Below are 14,809 nucleotides of genomic sequence, written 5' to 3' on the forward strand. Positions count from 1 at the left end.
CAACACAAATTCTTTAAAATACCAGGAAATTGACTTTTTTTTTTTTTTAAAGCCGACAATCAATTATTACTATTGTTATTATTGTTGTTGTTTTTATTATTCTATTACTGTTATTACGATTTAACAAAATAAATAAATAGATAAATAAAAAAAAGGAAAAAAAAAAAATCCGCGCCACCAAAGCGGAAGTTGTATTATGTCCGTTACAGCTAGCTTAACGCTCCGGAAAGCGGCAGCGAGTTGCAGAGAAACACGACAACTGAGGAGAGCGGAGGGAGAGGAGGAAGGAGGATGATGGGAGTGAATGTTGTTCCCTTCGAGTGACCCATATCTGCCAGTATACCCAGTTATCATCCATCCTAGTTACGGTTCCTGAGGATTTTTCACCACCAAGATGTCTGCGTCGGCGATATTTATCCTGGACCTGAAGGGAAAGGTAAGTTTGAGGAGACTTGTTGACATCTGGGATTATCAGCGAAGCACCTGCTGCAAGACTAGAGAGCGTAAAGGCGCATTCAAAGTCATGAAACCGTTTACGATTACAAAAATGTGTTGATGTTGACTTAAATTCTGTCAGTTGAAGTATGTAGTAGAAAACACGCCAACTGTAAACGTCCTGTTAACCCTCATTGAAGGCAGAGAGGAGTCAGGAAGAGAGGCTTAACTTGCTAAACTCGTTTCAGTTATTTTCAGTGTACACAGAGGGCTTGTTCTTGTGCAGCGAGGCAGCCCTTATTGTGTGTGATGTGTCCTATTTCAAAGTTTAAAACTTTATGTATCTCTGTCTCAAAGAGGGTTTGAGTGTTTGGTTGCAAGGTTGGGCTAAAAACAAGAATGTAAAGCAGCAACCAAATCAGTTGTTTAATTCACCACAAACCAGGTGATTAGTCCAGTCAGTCCAAACTTATTCAAAACCACTGTAAAGAATTTTTAGTTGGTTAAAAAAAACTTACTGAAAATAAATTCCTTTTTATGACTTTTGATATAGCAAAACAGTAATTTCTTAATTTCTAAGACTGCTGTCCAGAAGTCAGAGCACATTTAAAGCATAGTAACACATTTCTTTCTTTTTTCTAACTGCACAACATGAAAATGAGTAATTGAAAAAATGCAAACATATTTAAAAACTTAGTGCTAGAATATTTTTTATTTTTTTGGAAATTAATAGTGGTAATGTCATATTGTGAAAGTTTCAGTCAGTTAATTGCATTCGGATGATCATTTATAAAACAACCTCAGTAGCATTACGAAGATCCCTGCTCAGATAATTGGGACTGAATGTTTGGACTGGTATGCTTCAGCTTGGCATGATAATGAGATGATACTGAATTTAAACTCTCTCTTACTTCACATCTGGTTTCCCCTCCTAAACCTCACAGGGTTAATTTATTTGAGGGCAAGCGTAAGAAATGCTGAAGAAGCTTTACAGGCTTGACAATACTCATCAGGGAAACGGATCAGTCCCTCATAGCTTGGATGTCTGATTGTTCAGATTAAAGCTTTCTCTGTCTCTTCTTCTCTTTCTGTCTGTCTCTGCCCTGAGGCAAGTCAGGAGCCGCTCACCTTCAGACCCCTCCTCCTCCTCTTCCTCCAGTCTGTCCTGACCAGGCCAAGCTCTGTGCTCTGTGTCGCTGCAGTGAAAACAGAAGAGCAGGTGTTTTACATTAGTGTAGCTGTAATCCACTTTCTTTGTTTGAAATTTGAAGAAATCGACAAAAAATAAGGTTCAGGCACATTTCTCCGCACTGCTGACACACACAAACATCAAAGAAGGCAGTTTCATCTCCTGCCCTTTATCCCCTCATCCTCAGGTCACCCCCCTCTAAGTTATAGCTCCTGGGCACTCGACCGTTCACTGCTGGCAGCCGGGACCTTCTCTGTAGACCAAAATGTCACAGTATTGAAATCAGCACGGCATCATTTGTTCCCAGAGCTGCCCAGCAGAATTTTTAATAAGAAAACACATTAAAGCCAACTTTTTAAGGTTTCGCAGCATCTTTTACCAGATTAAAGAATTGGAGCCAATGTTTTTCATCACAAACATGCTCATGTCAAAAGGGCCTAGTTTGTTTATTGTGTTTAAACATCATAGTAGACTTATTTATGCACCTTTCATCCTGTTGATTTTGGGTTTGATAAACATTTAATAATTTATATTTTTTTTAATCATCCAATATTTTCAAATTTGTGTATATCTTTTTTTTATATCTAATAGGACAGCTCGAGAGACCGCAACTGGGTCCTGCAACCAATGCAATCAGGACTCAGGCTTATGCACTCAGGGCCAACCTAACCAAACAAGCACTCTATCTCATGTTTATTTAACCAGGAGAAACACTCATCAAGATCAAAGATTTGTTTTTCAAGAGTGTCCTGGCCAATACTACAAGATTTACAACAAAGAGAAACCATACATACAAACAAAACTCCTTTAGAAAAGTAACAAATAGAAAAAATGACTTGTTAGTCACAGGTCGTCATGCCTAGGGATGAGTACCTTTCACATTTAAAATGATTTGGTAACAATACCTGGTACCTGGAAATGGTACCAGTACTAAAGCGCACTGATATTTGGTACTTGGTGGGTGTTTTTGTGGTAATTATTATTCACTGTTAAATCATAAAATCTCAAAGTTTTTAAATATAACTAGGGATGGGCATTGATAAGATTTTATCAATATCAATACCCTTATCGATTCTGCTTATTGATTCAATTCTTTATCGATTCCCTTATCAGTTCCTTCTTTTTCAAGTGAATGAATATGTAATTGGTCACCGGATATGTCCTGGCGTAAATATACAGATATAAGTAAAAATGGCACGTCATATGACGTTGATGTACAGTTTTGTAATATGTTATTGACTCAAGTAAGCCATCTAGAGTCTCAGAGTGGTTATAGCATTATCCTAAGTTGTTTGGAACCTTTCTGTAGTTATGAAACCACCCATTAGCCTAACTTTTATTTTATTTGCTTGAAAGTATTTCGACATCTGGAGTTCTCAGTATTGTTTAAATAGAGTAACTGTGATATGCCTCTGTGATGAAAGTTGAAATTCTACTTGCTAACTGTTAGCTAACTTACTGCTATCAATGCAATTTCCTGTACACATTAGCATCAAGCCAGCGCTATTTTGTTTATTTGGATGTACTGAATAGGAATCTCCTGTGAGAGAGTAATGTAGATTCCTGTGTTCAGTTCGTCAGTAAAATGTCAAGCTAGAAATCCTTAAAGAGGGTTTTCTTGGGAAATGTTATCTAACTGCTAGGCTTAGAAAGCTGCGGCGGACTAGTCACATAAGGTCCTGCAGCTCTGTATAGTGTAAAGAATTGATAAGGGAATTGTGAAGCACAAAGACTAACGATATCGATGGACTGAAACATTTCTTATCGATTCTCAAAAGGGGCCTGTTTTCGTTTCCCAACCCTAAATGTAACATATTTATTTCTCAATATACAGCCATGTAATGCTGTGTTCATGTTCATGTTCAGTATGGAAAATTGCATCCCTAGTCATGCTGATAAAAGTACCTCGCTTTATCCACAATTCTACACCAAACAGGCCTTAAACTCACCAGGAAAATGTTTACTGAGGGATTAAATTTCCTGCAAAACGAAGCATTTATCTTGCATATGCCTGGATCACTTTTTACAACGTTTGGAGTCGCCCCCTGCTGGCCATCAAGAAGGATATTAATTTTTTGAACTATATGCCTTAATTTGACGCTAAAAGTTACATTCACTTGGTAGTCTTTATTCTTTTATTCATTCTAAATTATTTCCCTAACACTACAGCTACACTGTACCAATCATATTCTTTTATTTAGAAATGGGGCGTGTAATAGTAACTTCTGTCAGATGTGATCTGAAGGTCAAAAGATTTGTTTGTCCAAAAGTAAATGACTAAAATTTAACTCTAGTCGTATCAGCCTAATCTTTTCTCCATTTGGTGGTTATCAGAAGATGGCATGCTAAAATCTGTAGACAAATCTTCTAATTAGCATCAGTTTGTCAGCAATGTCACTGTGTGTTGATCAGTGCGTCTCTGTGACGCCTCACAGAGCAGCCAGCATTCTGACTTTAAGTTAGTTGAATTGGCCACAATGAACCTCTGGCTGCTCAGAAAAAGAGGCACTGTGAGTATGCACAATGTTAAATGGTTACAATTGATGGACCAGCTCAGTGCCTTCTTCTTCAATTCTGCAATGTCCCTCTTTTCCCTCCACAAATACAGGACTGTTAAACCCCCAACAGCCTCTGTGTGGAAGAAAAAGGATCATTCATTTTCTGGGTAATATTGGAGCTGTGCTGTAAGATTTGTGCTCATGTGTTTCCCAGATTATTGATGCGTGATTCAAGAAGACAAAACCTTTTCAGTGTTTTATTTCCCTCCTGTGATTCACACCAGTGACAGATTTCTGCTTGTTGTTTTTTATCTTTAGAGGTCAGCTCAGCAGAGAGCAGTTCAAATTGATTTTCCTCGTTGTAAAAAGTCGGTGATTGCCTCGTGAGTCCGATAACAACTTTCTCCATCATCTGTAGATTGAATTTTCTGTTGCTTTTTTTTTTTTGGTGTTTAGAAGAACTTGGTGTGATTTTTTTTGTGAAGACTTTGTCCTCAACAGGCCCAAGATGAAATTTCAGATAAATCCCACTTTCTTCCATTTATCTCTTACAATTTGGTGTCTTACTGCGGCATGATTTCTTGAAAGTCTTTTCTATCAGTCCAGTGAATTTCACATATAATTGGACTTGTAAAAATGAAAAAAGGAGACATAGATGTAACACTGTTTGCCACGAGTATTTCGAAATGCTAGCACATCGTACCAGAACATGTGTTTATGAAACAGCACAGTGAATTAACCTCCAAGTAACACATTCACTGCAGAAATTAATGAGACTTGGATTAAGTGAATTTATTCTGCTTTGGGGCATAAAATATGCTAACTGTTTGTGTGAGGTGTAGTGTTTCTTGTTCTTTTCCTTTGCTGAATACACACAGTTTTTGATGTTTTCCTCTTTAATCTGACACAGATTCAAACAAATATTATTATTTTGTGATTTTTAAGTATCAAAAATTTTTTAATCATCACTGTGACTTTTCAGGTATACAGTTTGGCAAAGTACAACTTTTTAAGGTAAAACAGCAGCTGTCAAAAACTGCTGTTGACATCAGATTTGTGTATAATCTAAGTGAAAATGCTGTTACTCACTGTCCATGCAATAGAGATAAACAAGGTTAGCTGATATGATTGGAAGTTGTGACTCTTAACAGTCAGTATCAGTAAGAGTTGATTTTTTTAAATGAAATATTTTTTCCTTGTTTGAAGTGCTGAAGATGTCTTGTGTCCAAGCTGTAGCACAGCCACTTGCCACTAGCCATATAATGCTCCATAACCCACAGATGACAGATTGCACAAAGTGGCAGTACTTGGGGATGGGTACCGAATTAGGTACTTTTATAGAGGGATTATCAGTTTATGTCATCATAGAGATTTGCACGCTTCTCGACCACAGAAGCAGCTTTTAGCTCCATTCATTCAGACGACTTAGCGTTTTTTAAACACTGAATTCAACCTGTTAGAAGCATCAAAATGTACGATTTTTCTGTGAATAGCTGTCAAATACAATACTATTCAATAGCAGCAACTTCTGTCAAGTTTCAACCGTTACAGCACAACCAGTATTTCGGTGTTGATAGCGACCATGCTAACTGGTGACTTTCATCCGACGGCAGCCGTGATTAACGGCCAAGAGTCACCAGTTAACAGGGTCACACTTTACACTGAAGAACCAGCGATGTCTGCGGGTGTGTAATCAAATGTTTCTTCTTTATGCATCCTCAGTCAACCAGGTTTGACTGCAAACAAGCAATAATAACTGCTGATACTCAAAATACAGATTTGACTCTGCTTATTTAATGAAAAAGTTGGTTTGGGGCTGAGGTTCTGACCAAACATGGACTCAATATGGACAGTAAATGAGTGAACCTATAAATTATGATTAACAGAAACTGATATCATGACAAGTACAATTAGGGAATATCATGAAACGATATTTACGTCCTGGTCTGTCACAGTCTGATAAGTGTCCACGGATAATGCAGTCATGAGCATCGAGTGAGAGTTGTGTTTCCTCTCTGGGTACACGCTAGGTTTCTCTGCTAAAACGTCTGTCCACCTAATATCTGTCCACTTACTGATCTCTTCTGTCCACTCACTGCTATTTCACAAACCTGGGAGCATTTTGCCGTCCCTCAAAGTGATAATACTAAGATAAAAAATGTGTTTTTTGGTGGTTAACTCCTCCACATCAGTTGACAAACCATTATACTCTGCAGTGCTTCTGCGCGCACATTCGCCATTGTTGATAAACAAATAATCCCTCTATAATTACAGACCGAATTCTGTCAAAAGTACTGAGTATCGATTCACATAAAATCAAAAGGTGCCATGTTTAGGTAGCTAAACGCATCCTTATGACTGTGGGGGAGTGGAAGATTGAACACATTATTACAAGGTTATATTGAAGAATGAATTTGTTAAATTAGAAAAAAAAACTTTATTATTAAACAAATTGATATTTTTCACCACATAAACCGAAAATTTGTACTGTTGAGTACTGATACCAATTGGCAGATACTGGGCATCGGTACTGTATCATTTCAAATGTGAAAGGTACCCATCTCTAGCAGTACTTCACTTAGAAAAGGGAGATGACTGGAGCAATGCTTAAGCAACCAGACATCTGGATATTTGCATAGATGACCAAAGCCTGGTGGTGCTAGCTCTGCAAAGATTAGCCACAATTAACAAACCAATTTGACTTTTTTCTGCTTGTTTTCTTGCCTTGACTAGTTTGTCAGAATTTAAATTTTAGCTGAAACTCCTTGGGAATTTTCACAACATTACATTGTTTGTTCACGATGATTGATAATTTGATGATAACAAACTTAACTTGTACCAACTTAAGTTTTAAATGTTATAATCAATATGGTCTCTGTTTTGCTCCTTAACTATTTCATGTGTGCTGCAGACACTGCTTGTATCTGTGGTTGTCAAAGAAGCTTCTGTTGCTTTTTAGTGCTTCAACCCACGATGAAGATATCACAGTGAAATTGTCTTTATCTTTATCATAGTTTTTAAGAAGGTTTGGTTGTTTTTGGGGGGTTTCCTATTGCATGTCTTTGTAATTATTGCCCAACAAGAACATCCTCCTGGCGCTATGCAGATCATGGCAAGCAGCCAAGAGAAGCAATAAAATACAAGGGAAATACCACGGACTAAAAAAAGAGCCGTGGCAATGAACCTGTAGCATATGTTAACCTGTCAGCTGGTCGCTGCTCACGAGCTTTGACTGGACTCTGTCCAAAAACCTGAACCCTAAAGAATGAGTGAGAAATACAGCTCAAGAAATACAATTGATTTTGTGAGTTGGTGGTTTTCCTCCAAAGTTTGCCTCCAGGTTTAAAAGTGAACACCATGAGCCTCTGGTATCAGTACTGAAGTTCTTTTTCTCTTTGATACAAAGATTTGTTTACTTCATTCTCTCTCGCTGGTGACCTCTGACCTCCTCGCTGGGTGCTTTCAGCCTCCTCTCACTGAAGCTGAGCGGTGGCCTGTTCATATCCTTCTTTTTATTCTCCCCAACAGATTACTTTACTTTCCTGGCATTTCCTTTGGTTTTTATTTCTTATTTCCTCCTGCCTTTGTTGTACCTGCCCCTGTGTGTGACCTCTGCACAACACACTCCTCTATTGAAATAAGGGGGTCTGTGTCTGTTTGTGTGTATGTGTGCGTGTGTGTGTGATCTAGATCCCTCAAGCGTTGAAGCTTTGATCTCTTTCTTTACTCCACACTGTGTCCGGACTCCAGCAAGACTGCTGACTCATCTTGTTTGGTGTGTAAGTGTGTGTGTGTGTGTGTGTGTGTGTGTGTATTTCTTTATTGAAATTAGAGGGCGTGGTGGTTTCTTGGGGCTGAATAAAGTGAATTTGTGATACTGTGAAAATTGTAGGCTGGTTGGAAATAAGCTAACACCCACAGACATAATCACCTTAATTCTGTCTTATCCTGGGGAACATTCAGACTTGAATATTAAAATTTAGTTTTTGGTAATAAACGATGATAAATTTTACTTTTTCATTTCATACTCATTGGGGAGTCATAGACTGTAGAATAGGGAGGCTTTGTTGACGTTAACAGGTTTAAAAAGTGAAGCTAAAGCCAAAGTGCCTTAAACCTGCTTTCTAAATGATGACCAGCAGGGGGAGACTGCTCCGGCTGGTTTCAAATCATCGTCTGATTGTATAGAAGTCTATAAGAAAACAACTCTACTTCTTCACTGTGTTTATTAACACAAGTATTATGCTTTGAATACTTATAGCTGGGACCCTAAAGGCCAGTTTTTGCTCAACATTACCAAATGGAGCTCTACCACTGGAAACTGTGGGAGCGGTGTTGCTGTTACTCCCCGATATAAAGCTTTAGTGAGACACCAGAAAAACTACCAATGGCAGAACCATAGACTGTATAAAACATGGACATAGTCGCCTCGACATCACCTGATGAAAAATTAAGCACATCGTCTATTGTGGCCATATTGGTAGTGGCAAGGACTGAACCGCCAAGTTTTACCCCCTGTACAGTATGTGTCGATAGTAAAGCTAGTGATTCAGACAGGAGATGTTTTTCGAACCAGGCTGTAAATAGGTTAATTTCTACTTTGAAAACAGCTTTTTTTTGCTTGGTGTGTATGTGACTTCCGGTACTTCTGGAGCCAGCCACAAGAGGACACTCAAGAAATAGCAGATTTTAGTACTTCTGCATTTTAAATGCATTTTAAGCCCTAGGGATGGGTACCGAGTTAATTACTTTTATAGATACCGACTGAATTCTATCTAAAGGACCAGGTACTAATTCACGTAAAATCTAAAGGTACCATGTTTAGGTATCGTAATGCATCCTTGTGACTGTGGGGGAGTGGAAGAGTAGATGATTTTCCATGCTGGATATGAACACAGCATCACAAAGTTATATATTGGAGAATAAATATGTTAAATTAAAAAGAATTTGCATCTTATTATTAAAAAAATTGATATATTTTAACACATAAACACACAAAAGTACCGAAAATTGGTGTCGTTGAGTACCGATAGCGATTGCCAGGTACCGGGAATCGGTATCGTATCACTTCAAATGTGAAAGGTACCCATCCCTACTGTACATTATTAATGAGTTTCATTGACATAAACTTTTGACTCTGGGCTCCCCCACCTCTGGTGGATGTGTTGGTCATCTGCAATGGCAATGGACTGGCAATGTAAAGGACGTATGGAAGTTTGAGAGCAGGGATGGTAACATTGTTTGAAACATCATTTTTTGTTAGTAAAGGGACGAGAAATGGGCCTTGAATATACAGTTTGAGGTAGGGATGTCCCAATCCGACACACTGATTGATATCAGTGCCCGTTATGGCTATTTTTTGGAGGATTGGATAGTTTCGAGTTTCATTACGTTGGGACAGATCCCGTTTTCACGTGTTTTCAGCACCGTCATGCTTTATGGCTGCTGTAAATCAAACTATGTTGCAAACATGTCCGCTTTGTGGGACTACTCTTTTTTGGAAAGCAATGATGGTAAAACACCATCTAGCAAAATTTGTGAAGTGAGTGTTCCTCAAGGAGGTGCCAACAGGGCTCACTTTAATACAACAAATACGATTCGTCATTTACAACAGAATCACCCAACGGAGTACGGGATTTATCAGAGAAAGGTATAGGTATGAAATGGTAACGGATCAGTATTGGTCAAACATATGAAAGAATCTGATTGGAAGTCAAAAAAACTCTATTGGGACATCCCAAGTTTGAGGCCTACTTCAATACAACATGTTTACTTTTTAAAATAAAGTATTGACCATTTAAGACTTACACTATAAAGCAAACCTCTCAAAAATGATAGATTTGGAATAATCAGAGCACACTACCATGAGTTTGGCTGCTTCTGGCCTCAAAAATCAAAATCTCAAGATGTTGCTGGGGGGAATAGCTTCACCACGCTTACAATGGTAGTCAGTAAGCCAATGGCAGACATCCATCTGGCTACCTCCACTTGTTTTAAACAGTCTGTGAACTCAACACAACAAGCTCTGTTGGCAGCATCACTGGAGTTTCTGGGTCATCTTTTTTTGTTATTTGGACCTGAGCTTTTCTTGTACTATTTTCAGTTCATCCCCAAAAGAGTTTGTTTGTAGAAAATGATGAAACTGGGTTTGGTAAATCCCTGAAAGTCAGCCTGCTGCATTCAGAGACAGAGGGTGTTTCCTTAATGAGTCAGCAAATTAGCTTTGACGTTTAACCATCCCAACAGTTACGAGGACATGTTCAGCAAAGACGGAGGAAACTCATCTTCCCCTGGTGAGACTGGCTTGAAGGGAACAGAGTACATGTCATATGACGTGTTTATATGAGTCCCATGAGACCCTTATTCCGGTTTTGGGAAAAGCTGAGAGGCTAAACATGGTAAATACAGAGTGTTCTATGATTAAAAGCAAATTTTCACGTTTTCTTGGACATGGTTTCTTTCCTCTTGAGGAGTTGTTGGGAGAAATTCTGAGAAATGTGACTCAGAAAACAATGTAAAATAAAAAGCCAAGAGGCATTAAGGGTAAAGAGATTGGCCCTCATTTATCAATCTTGCATGGGAATTGGCGCAGATCTGGGTGTAAAAACAAGCTTACAGCAGCGTTCACGTGTGATTTATGAAATGTGCGTACCAGGGCCAATCATGGCTGAAAACAATCGTAACTTACATAACACGCCCCTAAATATTCAAGGTTCAGCTGGCCGTACCCACAGATTTACGACATGGAGGGACGCATTATGGGAAATAGGGAACTTCTCCATGCTGGTAACTGACAACGCCATGGCAACAGAGGTAGAGAGGAAATGATGCCGAGTTGTTAAAAGTAGAGTGAATCATGAAAAAAACTCACTTGCAAGGAAATCACTGCAGTGATTCAGCAGCGTGGATGTGACAAAGTAAAATACAGCAGAGTTTTAAACATTTAATTTACACATCCTTCGTTTATACTTTGATTAATTTATCCATGATGTCTGATTATTAGAAGCCACAATGTTATAAATTGTTTCCGTTCATGTCCAGAAACGTGGAAAGTTGTCTTATAAAAATATGTTTGAGCTCTGAAAGAAGCTGCAGACTCCAGCCTGAACCTGTCACAGACTGAGAAGGGAGTGGAGCTGAAGTGTGTCGATAGTGCACAATTACACACGGGTAGACCGGAGTTTAATGATAATTCGTACCACGAGACGAGCACATAGGTTGTGACCTCATGTAAATGAACATCCTCTGTTAATAAATAGTCACTTTTTCACACACAGTTCACGTTTATATGATAATATCATGGGGCATGAAATCAGGGGCGTAGCTACAATTAGGCAAACACAGGCAGTTGTCTGGGGCCTCAAGATTCCCAGGGGCCCCCAAAGCATCTCTTAAAAACTGATTTATGAAGTTGTCTTCAATTGAAAGCATTTCTTTTTTCTAAATCTTACTTCACATGATTCAAAATACATCAAAAGGCTTAATCTTTAATGATGGTTTTGGGTACTCCCCCTCCCTTCTTATTCAATGGGCTATTCCATGTTACAACACATCTGGAAATTTGATTCAGGAAGAAAGTGGTAAAAAACACTTTTTTCCCCTTTTTTTTTTTTCTTTTTTTTTTTTTTTTTAAATTTTCAACCAAGTCGGAAATAAAAACAATGTTGCTCTAAGATCTGAGATAAACATGTCAGACTTTTAGGATTTCAAGGACTTTATCTAGCCCAGAAATCAGGATGATTTTCTCAAAATCAAACTTTTTGAGTTGGTGATAAATATTATTGTACAAAATCTCTTTTTTGGATACATAACTCACTGGACAGGAGGTCAAATAAAAATACAGTAACTTTAAAATAATAGTACCAAAAAGTATGGTAAGTGTAAATATCACCTCTTTCAGTAGATTTTTTTCCAGTTTTATGTTGTGCTTGATATTTACATATTTTTTCTTTACTAAATTATTTTTTTCAACATTTACCTGTTGTAATGTTTTTAGCTTCATACTTTCTTGTTTGTTACTGTTACTCTCTAAATTCCCCACTGTGGGACAAATAAGCTGTCAATTGACCATAAAAGATTTCAAATCCAGGACAAAGTGGACTAAATTATGTATTCACTTTTTTCAAAATCAAACTAAAGTACAGAACTGAAGGAAAAGCATTTAGTTGCGTTAAGTTATCATGTAGAAGATTAGCACTGTCTCATGCCTTGATTCTCAGAAAGACACAGCGGACCCAGGGAAGGCCAGTCTAGCTCTGAGGGAGATGAGTTACAAGGACATGGAGGGCCCCATTGACTGGGTTTGCCTTGGGCCCCCAAACCACTAAATACGCCCCTGCATGAAATAATCACCTTCACAGTAAATACTGTAATCAATACAGCTTCCTTGAAAAAATCCAGGCTGAAAGTTTGATCCAGCATCCTCTGAATGTTCTCTGCGGAGACTTTATCATGGACATGAGAGTGTATTAAAAACTCTCAACAGCATCTCTATTATTTATTTATTTATATTTTTTAAGTAAACTGATAGAGGACACATTTTTTTATGGGGAGAAATCACCTGACAGCTCGCGCTGCTCTTTCATAGCAATGTATTTTACAGATTGGTGGAAGAAAAGTGAAATGTTAGAAACATTCTTAGTGTCACATCTAATTCAAGGATCTAAATATTAGTCTAAGAACATCAGTTTTTATTTCTGAAAATGTTTTGGCCTCATATGATCGAATAATTCTCCTCCACAGACGGGTTTCCCTCGCTGCACCGCGCTCCCCACTGACATGAAACTTGCGTATAAAAACTTAGACATGGCGTGGTATTTTAGCGTACCCGAAAGGAGTACGAAAGGAGAGTAAGGAAAGGAGCGTAAACCCATTTTTCAGGCATAAGCACGTTTGATAAATGAGTGCCATTGTGTGGAAACGTGAACAACTCTTGCGTGCTAAAGTGGTGTAGTAGGGAATACAACTGAGGCTGAAAGGAATGCCATAGCTTTTTGGTACTTGGTCGTAAACCATCGTTATGTATAATTCAAAATGTTGACCTGGTGTTTGCCCTACATCAAAGTCAGGGGATCAATCATCTGATTGCAGTTTATCCTCAGTGATATCTGTCTGAAGTGGACAGCAAAGAGGAAAATATATGCAATAAAAAGCCCTTATTCAGAATTTTACAGAGGAAGTTGTATCTTTTTGTGTTTTTATGATTTCTGCACACATTTGCCTCAGATGACTCACTTTTCTGAAGTCTGCTCCTATTTCATCTTGAAAATGTGGTCATGTATCATTCATCCTCACCTCAAGATGGAAACACAGTTTGCACATTTCCCTGTGAGATGAACCTGAAAACGGTGTCACCTTCATCCATGGGGCTCAGGTTTGCAGTCTGGTTCCTGAACCGTCTCTAAGCTTGAGTGCACAGATTTGGTTTCTCAGCCTGGAGTTATTAATATTTCATACCCAGGGATTGCCTCTGTTAAAAAAAATCAAAATCTCTCATAATTTTCTTTTTCCGTTTTGATTGCAGGTGCTAATCTGCCGTAACTACATGGGCGACATCGACATGAATGAGATTGACCACTTCATGCCAATGCTGATGAAGAGGGAAGAGGAGGCTGAGATGACGCCTCTGGTCACACACGGAGCTTCACACTTCCTGTGGATCAAACACAGCAACCTTTACTGTATCCTTTTTTATGCTCAGATCTGAGTTATGTTTCCTGCTTCTGCTAAATGTTAAAGCACTAAACTGAATGAGAACTCTTAAATTCACAGTGATGTTTAATACAGCACCATATGGATTTACATCAGACCTATAAAGCCTCATCATGTTTCACAGCCAGCAGAAACCCCGGGCACAGATTCATCGGGCTGTGTTCTGCACTTAATCCCCTCCTTTCTTAACACGAGATCGGGCAGTCAAACTTCCTCACACATTATTAATTCAGCATGATATTACAGTTGTGAGAAAGAGCTATTCCCAGAGCACTGCATCAGACAACTGAGCTGCTTTACCTCCCTGTGGCCATGTTCTCAATTGCTTGCAAGTGTGATGCACCCTACTAACTTTTTATGTCATTGCATTCATCTCAGAACCACCCGCAGAATATAAAAGATGTTCACCATCTCATTCGAGCGTTTCTGCTTCATAAAAATTTGCATGTTTTTCCTCTCAGATGCTGTGCCTGTCATTTGTAGATGTAGAGTTATTTCTTAACAGTCCTCTTTTCAGTGGTCGCCCTGACAAAGAAGAATGCCAATGCTGCTCTGGTGTATTCTTTCCTTTACAAAATTGTACAGGTGAGTCTGTTTAACGGAACTTAAGACCAAACCTTAAATGATTTTTATTAATTTAATCAAGACACCATGGCCATCCATCAAAGGTTGAATTTTTTTTTTCTTTTTATGGGTCTTTATTCAGAAAGGACAGGACAGTGGAAAGAGCAGTAAACAGGGTGATAGTGAGGAATGACATTAAAAGGGGCCACAGGTTGGATTCAAACTCAGGCCACACACTCTAAGGATGGCCTTATGGGGCACATTCAGAGACGGTAGAAGAATGGACGCCATCTTGCTCAGCTTGAGTGAGGTCACCACAAAAAAACTGCTCCCCCTGGTGACTGGCTGCAGTATAGGTAAAAAAAAATCCAGCTCCCCAGTCATTCTTGATGGGCTGTGGTCAAACTTTAAA

At 38.7% G+C, this 14,809-nt stretch overlaps 1 protein-coding gene across 1 annotated transcript in view; it reads left to right on the top strand.

Moving 5' to 3' along the window:
- Nucleotides 1-241: 241 nt before the first annotated feature.
- The window catches only part of ap1m3 (adaptor related protein complex 1 subunit mu 3), a 55,916-nt gene continuing 41,348 nt past the window's right edge, over nucleotides 242-14,809 (top strand). Inside the window, exons 1-3 of the mRNA XM_074667352.1 lie at nucleotides 242-436; nucleotides 13,646-13,802; nucleotides 14,351-14,418. Of these exons, the coding sequence (XP_074523453.1) occupies nucleotides 395-436; nucleotides 13,646-13,802; nucleotides 14,351-14,418 (267 nt within the window). The 5' untranslated portion in view covers nucleotides 242-394. The remainder of the gene's footprint in view (nucleotides 437-13,645; nucleotides 13,803-14,350; nucleotides 14,419-14,809) is intronic.

Source organism: Halichoeres trimaculatus, unplaced genomic scaffold (assembly GCF_033239565.1).
Source record: "Halichoeres trimaculatus isolate MK-OKI-2021-1 unplaced genomic scaffold, fHalTri1.1 fHalTri1_scaffold_4, whole genome shotgun sequence".
Lineage (NCBI taxonomy): Eukaryota > Metazoa > Chordata > Actinopteri > Labriformes > Labridae > Halichoeres > Halichoeres trimaculatus.